We start from the raw sequence: 13,756 nt of genomic DNA, 5'->3' as shown, positions 1-13,756 counted from the left end.
CTCTCCAAGGCGAATATTCACTGGAGGCGCCGTGTCGTCAGCCGCCACGGCATCTTCTCTATCATCTCCGGGAGGAGAAAGTTTCAAAAGCTCTCGAAGCAACATTTGCAGTGCACCCGAATACCCTTTTGAGTACAATGGGGATGAAGAGCATGAAGCATTCTCAAAAAAGGCCTTAATGCAGATCATTTGCCTCTATTTTCCCACCATAATGTGCCCAACATGCGAACTCTGGCTGCTTTCGCTATCTCCTCTCCCTTGACGGCCGAGTACGACTGGACTGCACCGAAACCGACTCTCTCGGCCATCGTCGCAAGCTAAATTGTAACAGTGCTTCCCCATATGAAGTCCAACAAGTACCGTATTCGATACTTGCCCGGTTTGTCTAAGAACTGTCCATATGTCGGGCGCTGTGTACTTCGCACATTGCGATGGCCGGGATAGTACATATTGTCCCTCCCATATGCTGCAACGGACTAACCAATGGAATGCCCGGCTCCGCATTTCTCATATGCTAAACCATAATGGGAAAGTAATCTTTCAGTAATCGAACCTCTGTACGGATAGTGGCGGCCACGTCCATTGATCGACTAAAGATATGCATGGACTATATTGTGCTTGATGTCCGCAGTCTTCGACTCGGGCTGATGCTAATAATACTTTCCCGGAATCTGAGAATGCGTTTCAGTAGAACCAAAAGTGCTAGTGCTCACGTCGTATCGTCAAGATCCTGAATCATCCCACTGTCCCTAATGGGAGCGTAGGAGGAATCCTACCGGCCACGGTTTGAATCCCCAGTTTGAACAACTCCATTACCAGAATTCCTCCGCCGCTGAATCCCAAACATCAGACAAATGCCAGTCACTCCCCCAGAGACCCAGCCGCCTGCGACGCCGCGATATATTCTGCGCGGCCATGCGTCGCCGATCCAGGCTTTGCATTTCTGCGCGCGGAATTCGCGGTTGATTTCGGCAGATGCAGATGGATGGATTGTTGTCTGGGATGTAGTGTCGAAGAGACCCCGAGCGGTGTGGAAAGGCCATGACGCGTCCGTATTGGAGGTCAAAGGCTTTGATCGTGAGTCGGCCGGTTTAGAAATATTCACGTATGTTCTCCTTCGTGGAAGCTACATTTGATTGTGAGCTGACACACCGGATAGACATGGTCGAGATCATAAGCTGCGGCTGTGGAAGCTGATGCCGGCAGATGAAGAGTCTCTGTTAGACAAGACTCTGCCGGTTGACCAAAAGGAGAGGACCACATCGGCTCAGCCATGGCTGGTGCATTCGTTACTGGTGAATGCGCTTAACTTTTGCGCATTTTCGCTGTGCTTTGCAGCACCGGCATCGCTAGGGTCAGATTCCGGCTCCAGCTCTGGAGAGTCGGATTCGAATCCTAAGACATCTCCAGAAACGTACATTGCAGTGCCGAATGCACTGAACTCCGGTGCGATAGATATATTTCATCTTCCCTCGGAGAAACGCGTCTCAACGATAGCCGCGGATTCCGCTGTTCAGACCGGCATGGTAATGGCGGTGGAAATTTTCGTCGTTCCGACGCGCCGCGAGGAATTATACGTTGTGAGCGGCTACGAAGACGGACATGTTATGGTCCATGCTCGTCATCCACTGTCTGCCACGGGCGACACGTCCTGGCAGTGGGAGAAACTTTACGCCACCCGTCCGCATTCTCAACCCGTCCTCTCTCTAGGCGTGCTCGGCTCACCGGAGGAGGGGTACTCGTATTTTACTTCATCTGCTGATGCCTTAATTGTGAAGCATCCTGTGCCATTGTTGGGGATGGAGCTGGTCAAGTCCGGCGATGACAGTCCACTGCAGGTGCTCAACACCAAGCATGCCGGTCAACAAGGTCTGCGAGTGCGCTCTGATCGGAAGATATTCGCAACGGCCGGATGGGACGCAAGAGTTCGAGTTTATTCCTGCAAGACCATGAAGGAGCTGGCGGTGCTGAAATGGCACAAGGAAGGATGCTACGCGGTCGCCTTTGCGGAAGTACTTTCGTCGAATGAAGCGGAGGATAGTCATTACGTCTCGACTCATGAAAACAATACGTCTGATTCTACGTCGGCAGCTGTTGTTAAGAGCCAAGCAGCTGCTCCCGTACGGGCCTCCTTGAAAGCTATTCAGAATCAACGGCGGCAGAAAGCTCAGGAAACCCATTGGCTAGCCAGTGGCTCTAAGGACGGAAAGATAGCGCTGTGGGAGATCTACTAATTATTGACAAATGAAGTTTTTCTATTATTATACGCAGATAACGTAGCTCCCACTCGAGGCGGGTGCCTACGCCAGATTGAACTCGCTTGCACCTCCAGCTGCCAACTCCATCATCTTGGCCCGCATCTTGCGCGCAGCCTCATCGGCATTCGAAGGACGTGGGCGGTCGTCATCATCAGAGCCATCATCCGCAGCACTCCTCTTCTTACTGCTAGATGACTTGCCGGTCGATTTTCGAGATGCTTTGAAGTCCTTCTTCGTCTCATCCTTGCTCTGTCGCAGACCAGGCACGTTGATCTTGGATGGCCGATCTCGCAGAGCAAATGCTTTGGCCAGGTGTCCCAGGTGCAGTTCTTTGATGTTGAACATGCTTCGTTCCGCAGCAACGTGGGTGGCATACGCTCGGATGTGGGACTGGTACGCTCGCCGCGCGAGTTCCAAGATCTTTGGATTCTCCAATGCCCATCGCTCCACATCCAGCTGCCACTCTGTGGCTTTGGCTTCCCAGTTTTGGCTGGCAGATTCGATGTTCCCGCCGAAACCCCGCTTCAAGACCTCATTGGCGTCGGAGCGGGTGAGCGTCTTGCCTCCATCTCGGTATCCGCGCTTTAGAACTTCCACGTAGCCCTCCTCACAACCAGGGAGGAGGAAGATGATAGCCCGTCCGTCACGACCAAGGCGGGCCGTTCGACCGATTCGATGGAGATGATCATCGGCGCTGAAGGCCGGGTCATACTCCACGACGAGATCCACGTTGGGCAAGTCGAGACCTCGTGACGCAACGTCGGTACAGATGAGGACCGCTGCGTTCTTGCAGCGAGCGAATGATGCAAGTGTCGAAGTTCGGACGTGCTGCGGTAAGGAACCATGTAGTTTATGGACGGTGACCTGGTTGGATGGGTTGGATATTACGGCTGCGGGTGCGATGGTGTCGTGCTGGGATGTTTTGGATATGTCCGCGTTGTTTTTTTGAGATGTCTTCTCATGCTTTTTCTCAGAATCACTTTCTTCCTCAGATTCTTTCTCTCCTTCTTGACTGATTTGCCTCCGAAACACCTCAAAATGGAAGTCGACTGAGTCCGCACAAGAAACGAAGATAATTGCCTTCATTACGGACCCCTTTCGGGCAAATGTCCTCTTCATCAACGCCGTAAGAGTAACTAAGCGAAGCTTGGCTGCCGTAACCACGTACGACTGCTTCAATTGAGCGGGAACAAATGTATTCGACCGATCTTCGTTGGTTTCCTTTGGCTTTTCCGGCACATCGGCAGGGTCAGCTTTGATATGCACAGCATCCTTCAAGCTGATCTCGCCGAGCCTCTGCACATTCAGCTTCAACGTCGCCGAACAAAGAACCGTGATCCGCTTCGACGGTAACCCCATGACGGTGGAGCTGGGTCGCTGGCGGGCGTCCAGCTTCTTGACTATCCCTTGAATCTCCTCCTCAAAGCCCATGTCCATTAATCTATCTCCCTCATCCAGGACCAGCCATCGGACCGAACTGACATCCAGTACTTTGGTATTGTCCAGATGGTCGGCCAGTCGGCCGGGGGTAGCAACGAGAATGTTCAGACCCTTTCTTAAACGCGCCTTTTCTGACTTTTTCTTCTCGCCGCCAATAACCGTGCCGGCGACGATCCAATGCGCACTTCGCAGGAGGTTCTCAAGCACGACAGAAATCTGCTTGCAGAGCTCTCGCGTCGGCGCGAGAACGATGGCAAACAAACCGGAGTCGCGATTAATGGATTTCGCTGCGCTTCCTTTCTCCCCAATTTTGCTATCTTTCAGGGCCATTATTCGCTGAACCAATGGTAAGAGATATGCTAACGTCTTTCCTGAGCCGGTCTCTGCTTGAATGAACGCATCGCTGTCGTCTTTTATTAGTTGTGGAATCGACGCTTTCTGAATCGCGGTCGGTGCTTTGAGCTCCATCTTTGTCAGGAGATGGGCGGCGAGGGTTGAGGTCAGGCCTAGGGCCGTGAAATCCTCCATACCCTCGATGGGCGCGTTCGATGGCTGAACCTTCACATCTTCGTCGGCTCCCTCGAGTTTTTCGTTCTCTCCAACGGTCCTTGGGGTTGGGTTGGAGGTGAACAATGATGAGATGACATGTTTTGGCCTATGGTGTCCTCCTCCTCCGGCGCTGCCTGACGACGGCGCCTGTTGTCCACCTTGCTTCCGTTCACCGGTCGTCGATGCCGCCGCCGGTCGAAACTCTCCACTGTCCGTTCGTTGTCGTTTTGTCGGCCGACCACCCTCCGTATCAACCTTGTTTTGTGACCCCAAGGGCACGTTATTCGCATTCTTAGATTTTTGCTCGCCATTTTTGCTGGGACGTGGATTCTGCGCCCGCCGTCGCGCAAGCTTCTTCGCCGAAAGTCGATCGCGCCATGTCCCGCCTTTGAACTTGGCTTCAGGCTTGATGATCCCGTCCCCGATGGAAAAGTTCACCAAAAGCCCATCGTCCGCCATTTTCTCGGTCACCTCACCTTTCCCGTGGTACGAATTGAAATTTGACTCTATTCGAGTCCTCTGCCCGCATTGGCAGGTTCTGCGGTTTCAATCTATCGAACTTTCTGCTGATTGAGCCAAGGCGGTGAGAAATTATTTCTGCGGAATCTTCCCACCGCCTTCGAAAATCTGGCAGAATTTGAGGCGGTGAGCACAACACTCACATGCCTCGAGTCCCAACAGGGCCAACACATGCCCCTGAGTAAAGGTACTTTAGGAATCACTCCAGATTCAGTGATTCTTGCACTATTATTAGAGAGCTCGACTGGAGATTGATCAATTGGTTCACTGCGCTTGATACACGTTTTTGATGGTATACATGGTAGGTACAACTGTCTACAAATCACGGTGTCCGTTAGGCATAAGAAGAATGTTATCTATCAGCCGAACCGGAATCGTGCCCGACCCAACGCCCAAGTCTTCGTTCGGTCGAGGTTCCTCGACAGGCATCATCTTGACTGCCCCGCTCAGAATGGCTCCACGATTCGGATCTACGACGTCAAGCTCGTCTAAAGTCTCCGGGTCTGCGAGCGAAATGTAGTCCACCTCGAACAGAGCTCGCTCTGAGGGTAGGAGGGCCTTCTGGCTCGCGAGTGTGTCGTCCGCAACGCGCCTGGCTGCATCGAGGATTTCCTCACGGGTTCGCTTTCCGGAATTGAACGCGAGTTCTCCGGCGTGAAGAGCTCGGTAAAGAACGAGGCCGACTGCTCTTCTCCGGCTACCCAGATACGCATTTCTCGAGCTCATCGCCAGCCCGTCAGGATCTCTCACAGTGGCACCAATCCGAACCTCTGTATCGATGTGTAAGTCCTTCACCAAGCGCTTGATGACCACGCACTGCTGGACATCTTTTTGACCGAAATAGACCCGATCCGGGGTTGCGATGTTGAACAGCTTGGTGCAGACAGTCGCAACGCCACGAAAAAAGACCGGCCGTGAGGCGCCTTCCAGCTTGTTCGCGAGAGGTGTGATGGTGACAAATGAGCCGTGTCCATCGATCTCCGACGTTGGTGGGATCGTCGGGTACATCACCTTTGTTGTGGGCGCAAAAACCGCCGTAACGCTACCCCCCTGGTCGCTCCGCAGCTCACGATTGAGCCGCTCCAATTTCTCCATATCCGCATCCCAGGTGCGCGGGTAGCTGTCCAAATCCTCGTTGACTCCGAACTGCGTGGGATTAACATAGATGCTCACGAAGACGTCCGTATTTTCGGCTGCGGCCTGCCGCACTAGCGACAGATGACCATCGTGGAGAGCTCCCATTGTCGGAACCAAGCCGACGGTTCTGTTTGATTTGCCCAGCTCTCGACGCAGTTGCCGAAGCGGTGGCACATCTCGGAAGACGTGAAACGAGTAGGAATGAACTCGCCGGGCATGCACAAGAAAAGGATTATAGGCAACAACTGGGCCAATTGTCAGCAACACGCCAAGTGACAACTTACCGATATGAACCACTTACCAGGAATTTTCCTTGTCCATGTCCATGGCCTCATCGTCGCAGGTAGTGTCATTTGATGAACCTCGGAAGCTGTAATTGTACCTGCCGGACACGAGTGCCTGTAAGGATTATGACGCGATAGAATTTATATGTGTGCACTGGGATTAGATACGGTTGAAAATTAGCGGAAAGATCCATTTGCGTGTGCACGCTTTTTGAGTGGTCAAGAGCATTTGCTCTTTCACAGGTCGTGATGGTGAATGCCGCGTTGACTTCATCTTGGGCTGCTGATCCTGACGCTAGTCTAAATACGGTATAGCAGTTTCCGTTTCTGTTCACTTATTCAATTTTCTTGACTGTTGTTTGCAATTGATTGTGTAAGTGGGTCAATTCAGTCCTCATTTAGTAGTTGACTTTCCAAATAAAGTTAGTAGGCGATCCTTGGAGCTCTTAGCTCGCAAGTAATTTTTGTCCTTTGCAGATTTTATGATCACATGTCGAAGCATGTGTCTCAGTGCCTTGGTACATCAGGGTTAGAACTTTTCCCTAGGGCAGCAGAGCCGCTGTCAGAAGTATCGAGCATCTCGTGAACCACATCCTCGATAGAATCAGCACCTTTCAAACATTCAGTCTGCTCACTGCAGCAATCATTCAGTTCATGAACCATAAGATTCCCGTGAAAATTGCGTGATCCACACACAACTGAATAGTGGGTACTTAAGTCAATAGAAACCATAACACGTTTTTCTACATTCACTATTCTCCAAGAGGAGCTGCACAATTTCCTCACGTTCCCTGCGAGAAGCGGCCCTGAATCCAGTGCCATTATCAATCCCTGTCTTAAACCGCAGCAGCGCCATCTGACCCACCAAGCAGACACAACTTGCAAAGCGTTGCCAAATTGGCCACCTTGTGCATTTGCATCGGCTCCTCGTTCCAGCGGTAGTAGTACTCCTTCCTTGTGACCTCCGAGGTGAACAGCCTGTAAAGCAGTACCATGGTGGCCACCTTGGAAATTGAGATTAGTATCCCTTTCCAACAACAATTGTCTGGCAGGCCTTATGAGAAGTGGTCTGGAGAGCGGTGCCATAATACTCCGTAGCCGCCTTGGGTATTGGCGTTGGCACCTCCTTCCAACAGCATTGGCTTTTCGTCCTTCCCGTCGCAGCCAGCCTGAAGAGCATTGCCATGGCGTCCGCCATGTCCGCCGCTATCGGGCCAGGTCTCTAGCAGCAACTGTATGATTTCCTTGTGGCCATTCCAAGAGCCTGCCAGGAGTGCGGTTCCATAATGGCACCTTGTGCATTAACATCAGCATCCCCTTCTAATAAAGGCTGCATTATCGCCTTGTGGCCACATAATGAGGCAGCATGGAAGCGGTAGCATTGCAGCCCCTTTGCAGATTTACATACGCTCCTCTTTCTAAGAGCAACTGTTCAACCTCTTTGTTGCTAAAGGGCGGTGCCGAATAATCACCTTTCGCTTAAATATCAGCGCCTCCCTTAACTTTCGGCAGTTGCTTTTTGGAGGCGGCCTGGAGAGACGCGCCAAAGTGACCACCTAACGCGTTGATGATGGCACCACCCTCCAGCAGGAGTTGCATCAATTCATGGGAACCTTCCCGACAAGCGGCCATGGAGTGCATAACCGCAATCGCCTCCTTCAGCATTGACATTGTCACCACTCTCCAGCAGCAGGTGGATTTCCAAGTGGCCCCGAAATGAACCAACATGAAGTGCATTGCTCTAATAGTCACCATTTGTATTGACATCAGTGCGTCGCTCCAGCAACAATTGCACTATCTCTTCGGAATCCGAGTGAGAAGCAGCCTGAAGAGCACTGCGGTAAAGCCGCTCTGTGCATTAGCATCGGCGCCTCTCTCTAACAGGGACTTCACCTCCTCCTTGACACCCCTATTAGCAGCAACAGGGAGGACAATTTCATAGCCGTTTGGAGTTGGCGAGACTCCGCTGTCATCGGGCAGTAGCATTTTCGTATGTTGTGACTGACCGTTGTGCTATATATAGTTCGATCACTGAGGAAGACGCTAAAATCCGTTCGACACAAGAATTACGAGGGCGAAATTCTGCAAGATGCCGACATGAGAATGGCTTCGTGTTCATAATTGAGTTCTACGTGGCCCCGAAGTTTGTCAGAGATTCGTACATTCGTCAGCCATTTACCTGTTAATGTCCGGTTCGAGATCACTGATCTCACGTATGGAATGAAAGTTTTGTGCTATCAGGCATCCAGAAAGCCCAATAATGCGCCATGAATCTCGTACTGTCATTAAAGGGGCAACTCAACCTGGAACACTGGCAAAGAACGGTGTGCCTGAGTCTTGAGGCAATGGCTGATTTCTCCGACTTGAGAACAAAGTTGCCCCACCTGCGACAGGTGCAGGTATTTTCAAAAACTATTGGCTGGCGGCACCATGGAATTTATTATCATTGGCTATATTTTGAAAACAACTTAGCTGTTTCTAGGTTAGGCCAAGTGATTTTGTCGCGTTTGGGTTGTTTATTGGCTAATTCAGAAATACCCCGAACGAGGGCAGATCTGGAGCGCTTGGCATTCAAATTCTGCTTCAAATCGCTCAATTGATTTCAAACTCACCGCAAATTCTGCGTTTGAAAGTCTTGTCGGATTCCGTCCCCGGGTCCCCGCCGGCAAGTTTCTTCGCTCAGGCGCCAAACACCGCCGGACTTAAATTGCCGATATTTTATGCCCCTCTTTGCTCCAGCAACCTCAAGTTTTCTCCTCTCCATCCCTTCCTGAGCAAAACCTTCGGTACGATCAGAAGCCGCAATTTGCATGCTGGACCCAGAATAGTTGACTGATCTCCCAGCAGACCTCAGTGAACTCCTTGTATTCGACACAATGGCTGCCCCCGCTCAAAACTTCAAAGTCGCCGACATCGTATGTGGCAGCATTTCCTCTGGCCATTGACGCGTCCACATTGTTACTAACAAGTTCTCCAGTCCCTCGCTGCCTTCGGGCGCCGGGAGATTGAGCTCGCTGAGGTCGAGATGCCCGGTCTGATGGCCATCCGGAAGAAGTACGCTGCCGACCAGCCTCTCAAGGGTGCCCGCATTGCGGGTTGCTTGCACATGAGTATGCCTCATCCTCATCGGATTACACGAATCTTTTTCTAATCGACTTTCAATAGCCATTCAGACTGCTGTCCTCATCGAGACTCTCACCGCCCTTGGTGCTGAGGTCACCTGGACGAGCTGCAATATCTACTCGACTCAGGACCATGCCGCTGCTGCTATTGCTGCGGCTGGAATTCCTGTGTAAGTAAACATTCCGTTTCAAGTCTCCCTATTCTGCGGCCAGTGTCTAACATACCACGCAGTTTCGCCTGGAAGGGTGAGACGGAAGAGGAGTACAACTGGTGCCTGGAGCAGCAACTCCGAGCTTTCAAGGATGGAAAGCAGCTCAACCTCATCTTGGACGATGGTGGTGACCTGACTGCTCTGGTTCACAACAAGTACCCCGAGATGCTGAAGAACTGCTACGGTATTTCCGAGGAGACTACCACCGGTGTTCATCACCTCTATCGCATGCTGAAGGAGGGCAAGCTGCTGGTGCCCGCCATCAACGTCAATGACTCTGTCACCAAGTCCAAGTTCGATAACCACTACGGTTGCCGGGAGTCCCTGATTGACGGTATTAAGCGTGCGACCGATGTCATGATCGCCGGCAAGATCGCAGTGGTTGCCGGCTTCGGTGATGTTGGCAAGGGCTGTGCCCAGGCGCTCCGCAGCATGGGTGCTCGTGTCATCGTCACCGAGATCGATCCCATCAATGCTCTCCAGGCTGCCATGTCTGGCTTCGAGGTTAACACCATGGATGAGGTCGCTCCTCTGGGTCAAATCTTTGTCACCACCACTGGTTGCCGTGACATTATCGTTGGCCGTCATTTCGAGGTCATGCGCAACGATGCCATTGTTTGCAACATCGGCCACTTCGACGTCGAGATTGACGTTGCCTGGCTCAAGGCCAATGCCAAGTCCGTCCAAAACATCAAGCCACAGGTGGATCGCTACCTGATGCCTAATGGCCGCCACATTATTCTGCTGGCCGATGGGCGTCTGGTCAACCTGGGCTGTGCCACGGGTCACTCCTCGTTCGTCATGTCGTGCTCCTTCTCGAACCAGGTCCTGGCCCAGATTGCCCTGTACAAGGCAGGCGATGCTGAATTCGCTGCCAAATACCCCGAGTTCCGCTCCGAGGGTCGTCGCCCCGTTGGTGTCTACGTTCTCCCTAAGATCCTGGATGAAGAGGTTGCCAGACTGCATCTGGAGCACGTCAACGCCAAGCTCACCACTCTCACACCCGTCCAGGCCGACTACCTTGGTCTGGACGTCAAGGGTCCTTACAAGAGCGATATGTGAGTTACCCTTTCCCCCAGACCACCTTTCAAGACTTGTACTGACGAAAATGATTCATACAGCTACCGTTACTAGATTTAAAATTGATACCCCCCTTGTCTTTGTTGGCTTTTCGGCGCACATGGTGGCATAGACTTGTTCAACATTTAAGGCTACGATGTTATGACTCGAGTCGGCAGAGTTCTCTCAACTTAGAACTCATGAGCATTTGACCTTCAACGGCAAAAGTTTCTCAGATGATGGCGGCATGTCAAGGTTTGTTCTGATTGTGTATGCATTGGGTTGTGACTTGGAAAATTAGGACATGGGTTTATTCAACATCAAGTGGGATGACTGTTGTATTTCATTTCTAATCAAATACATATTTCGTGACAAGTTCCTCAATGTCTTGAGTGCGATTTGCAACTCTTGCCTCTAATTGCTGTATATGCGTGTCTCCCGTAGGGTACCTACAGCATTATCCTCGTAACGATTCTACTGCTAGATGATTTCTGGAGGCTGCATGCAGTAGGAAAGGACTTGAATATCAGAATTCCGAAGATCTTGCACAATTGTCCTACTCCGTGCCGGACACTGGAGAGGAATGACGCTGATTTCGTAGAATCTTCGCGCTATTTGGTATTGCTCGACTCAACCCTGCGTGGCTATTTCGGCGACGGTGATGGGCACCATTCTGGTGAATGTCAATCCTAGCTGTGATAACGGACGGGACCATGTGTAGTTAGTGCTTTTACTATGCATTACGGGCAGATCTCCTTGAATAAACAAGGATGGATACACGCAAACAGGGAAATTGGGATTAGAAGAAGTACAGCATGCTTCAAAACTTGTTCCTGAGCAACGATGCTGGACAGCAAGGTCGGTAAACTGCAACATGAGATTGCTTTTCTAACAATAAAAGAGGATATGCTTGGCTCATCTCTCATGACCGGCGGATTCCTTATGCATGTGCCAGCGAGTGGCTTGACACTGACCGGAATGCGAGTAGGCTCTGACGATTCATCTTGAAAACCTGGAGAGACCAATCAACCAACGTCTCTCATGCCCAGGAACGGGTCGCACGTATTTGTGCTGTTCACTTAAGAGGTGCTTTTATAGAGCCGATGATGCTCGTCCTTTAAGTCGTGCTTCCCATGGTTTCTACTTCCACTCTCTACTGTAGCGTTGCAGGGTTATGCCGTGAGAACGTCTTTGTCACTGAGCTTTAGTTCATCGTGAAAGTCGGTCGCAATGGTCCGCGCAACCCTCCTGTTTGGATTGGCGGCGCTGGTGGTATCCAGCGTCGTCAGCGAATATCCTGTCCATTCGTCGCATCAGGACGATAGGTGAGTCAGTTGTCAATCCCGTAGACTAAGTCTGAGGATGATTTGTTTCTGACTTGACCAATATAGAGACTTAAAGATCCTTATGACATCGACGTTTTGCTGGAGCCGTATTTGGATGATCTCCGCAGAATGGTCCCCGACAAAGGGGATATCGACAAGTGGGCGGAGGCGACTGTCAAGAACGGTCCCGGCGCATCATCCGGCCACCGTAAGGATGGCAATGTCTATATTTACTACGAGGACGACGACTTTTACGACGATTCTTATGATCATGACAATTATGATGTTCATGACGACCCTTACGACTATAATGACCCTTCTGATCGTGACGGTCCTTACGATTATAACAACCCCTATCCTCGTGACTCGGACCTTTATGATTATGACGGCCCTGATGACCCTTACGATCATGATGTCTATGACGATTGCCATGACGATGCTATCGATTTAGCCATATTTAGTATTCTCGCAACGAGCAAAGGGACTCTGCCTGCAAGCCCGACGCCGAAGCCCAATTCAGCCGTTCGACGGTCCGCGAGATCTTCATCATGGAGTCCTTCGTCCAGCACAGCTAGCAGCACGCCTGTGTCTGCGTCTGAATGGCCGACCAGTTTGTCGATTCCATCGAGCAGTTCCTTGGCAGAACATCCCCTTTCGTTGGCTAGTGTCAGTGTCAGTGCCAGTGCCGGTGCCAATACCAGCACCTCTATCCTTCACCAGTTGCCGACATCTTCCGCATCCATGAAGCCCGTCAGCACACAGTCCTCTAGTTCTGACCACTCCGTCCTTGCATCCTTGTCTATGACTTTTGCCTCTCAGTCTGTTGGGTCTCCGACACGGACGGTAAATGCGGCTAATTCTGCGAGCAGTTCGAGCCGACTTCATCGCAGCATCCGCCGTTGGATCCAGCGTGGGTTTTGTCGTCTTTCTTGGATTGGATTCACTCAATTGATGAGGTGGCCCCAAGGAAGTGAACTTCTGGCCAATGGAAGGAAATTCTCAAATATAACCCTATTGTAGAAATAGGGGTAAGATGATTTGGACTTGGTTACTGTGTCTTCGTCGGCTGGAGTGTTGAGCGAGGTGATGAGGTCCAAAGAACCGTTCATGTTCAACTGATTGATTCAATGATGAAGCCTTGGAATTGACGAGAATTCGGATACAAAGTTTCCTCAATAGCTGGATCCAAAAATGCAGATGGCAGCGGCTAATAAACAAGCCCTGAATGACGCTTTCCCTAGCTTGCTGGTCATTGAGCTCAGGGGCGTAGATGGGAAGGGAGCAAACTAAAGAAGTAATTCTCATTTCCCGAGGACATCAAAAGCAAACACGGATACAGAGTACAGTCAGTTTATACACGCAGACGAAAGAAGCGCTCTTCGTCAAATAGTAGCATTCGCAAATATTCACCTATGAAAGCAACAGAGTCGCATTATCCTACAGTTCACCTGTTCCCTGCGTTAGCAATCTGCAAGCGCAATCGAGCTTGGAGGAAATCCAAGAGGAGAACCAATGCATCAGATCAAGTGTAGAAGGAGTCCGCAATCAGTTTCACTCAAAAAGGGAAACTGTCGGTATTGCAGAATTCACTTTTTGCTCATCCTGAAGACGGCAAAAAGACATGGAAATGAGATAGACTTACCCAATGATTCCACTTGAACAAAGAGATTCATGTTCCAAGGACCAATGCTCACAGTGTAGTTGAGTTCAAGTTGTGTCGGACTTGGGAAAAAAACGAAAATTTCCGCCATCAAGTCTCGAGTCACGTGTTCTCCGCCTGCTGGACTCGACAGCTCGCATTGTCGCGCCGCGACGCTCGAATCTTGAGTAATTTTAAAGCAAAAGTGCAAA

The 13,756-nt window shown here is 51.0% G+C and overlaps 5 protein-coding genes across 5 annotated transcripts; 3 read left to right on the top strand and 2 right to left on the bottom strand.

Moving 5' to 3' along the window:
• Window positions 1–854: 854 nt before the first annotated feature.
• On the top strand, window positions 855–2,234 carry VTN49DRAFT_7702 (uncharacterized protein; the record flags this gene model as incomplete). The annotated part of the gene is made up of 2 exons (XM_069416001.1): window positions 855–1,105; window positions 1,160–2,234. 2 exons carry the CDS (start codon window positions 855–857, stop codon window positions 2,232–2,234), a joined length of 1,326 nt encoding a protein of 441 aa, XP_069272063.1.
• Window positions 2,235–2,300: 66 nt separating this feature from the next.
• Window positions 2,301–4,706, bottom strand: VTN49DRAFT_7701 (uncharacterized protein; the record flags this gene model as incomplete). The annotated part of the gene is made up of 1 exon (XM_069416000.1): window positions 2,301–4,706. The coding sequence occupies one exon, from the start codon at window positions 4,704–4,706 to the stop codon at window positions 2,301–2,303; it is 2,406 nt and encodes an 801-aa protein (XP_069272062.1).
• A 375-nt stretch (window positions 4,707–5,081) lies between these two features.
• Window positions 5,082–6,238, bottom strand: VTN49DRAFT_7700 (uncharacterized protein; the record flags this gene model as incomplete). Its single annotated transcript, XM_069415999.1, has 2 exons — window positions 5,082–6,148; window positions 6,205–6,238. The coding sequence occupies 2 exons, from the start codon at window positions 6,236–6,238 to the stop codon at window positions 5,082–5,084; spliced, it is 1,101 nt and encodes a 366-aa protein (XP_069272061.1).
• A 2,825-nt stretch (window positions 6,239–9,063) lies between these two features.
• Window positions 9,064–10,655, top strand: VTN49DRAFT_7699 (uncharacterized protein; the record flags this gene model as incomplete). The annotated part of the gene is made up of 5 exons (XM_069415996.1): window positions 9,064–9,102; window positions 9,165–9,297; window positions 9,353–9,479; window positions 9,542–10,579; window positions 10,643–10,655. 5 exons carry the CDS (start codon window positions 9,064–9,066, stop codon window positions 10,653–10,655), a joined length of 1,350 nt encoding a protein of 449 aa, XP_069272060.1.
• Window positions 10,656–11,810: 1,155 nt separating this feature from the next.
• VTN49DRAFT_7698 (uncharacterized protein) lies at window positions 11,811–12,879 on the top strand (the record flags this gene model as incomplete). The annotated part of the gene is made up of 3 exons (XM_069415995.1): window positions 11,811–11,905; window positions 11,974–12,748; window positions 12,796–12,879. The coding sequence occupies 3 exons, from the start codon at window positions 11,811–11,813 to the stop codon at window positions 12,877–12,879; spliced, it is 954 nt and encodes a 317-aa protein (XP_069272059.1).
• Between the last annotated feature and the right edge of the window lie 877 nt (window positions 12,880–13,756).

Source organism: Thermomyces lanuginosus (assembly GCF_041956635.1).
Source record: "Thermomyces lanuginosus strain ATCC 200065 unplaced genomic scaffold VTN49scaffold_7, whole genome shotgun sequence".
NCBI classification, from domain to species: domain Eukaryota; kingdom Fungi; phylum Ascomycota; class Eurotiomycetes; order Eurotiales; family Trichocomaceae; genus Thermomyces; species Thermomyces lanuginosus.
This window is presented reverse-complemented; position numbering and strand designations above follow the sequence as displayed.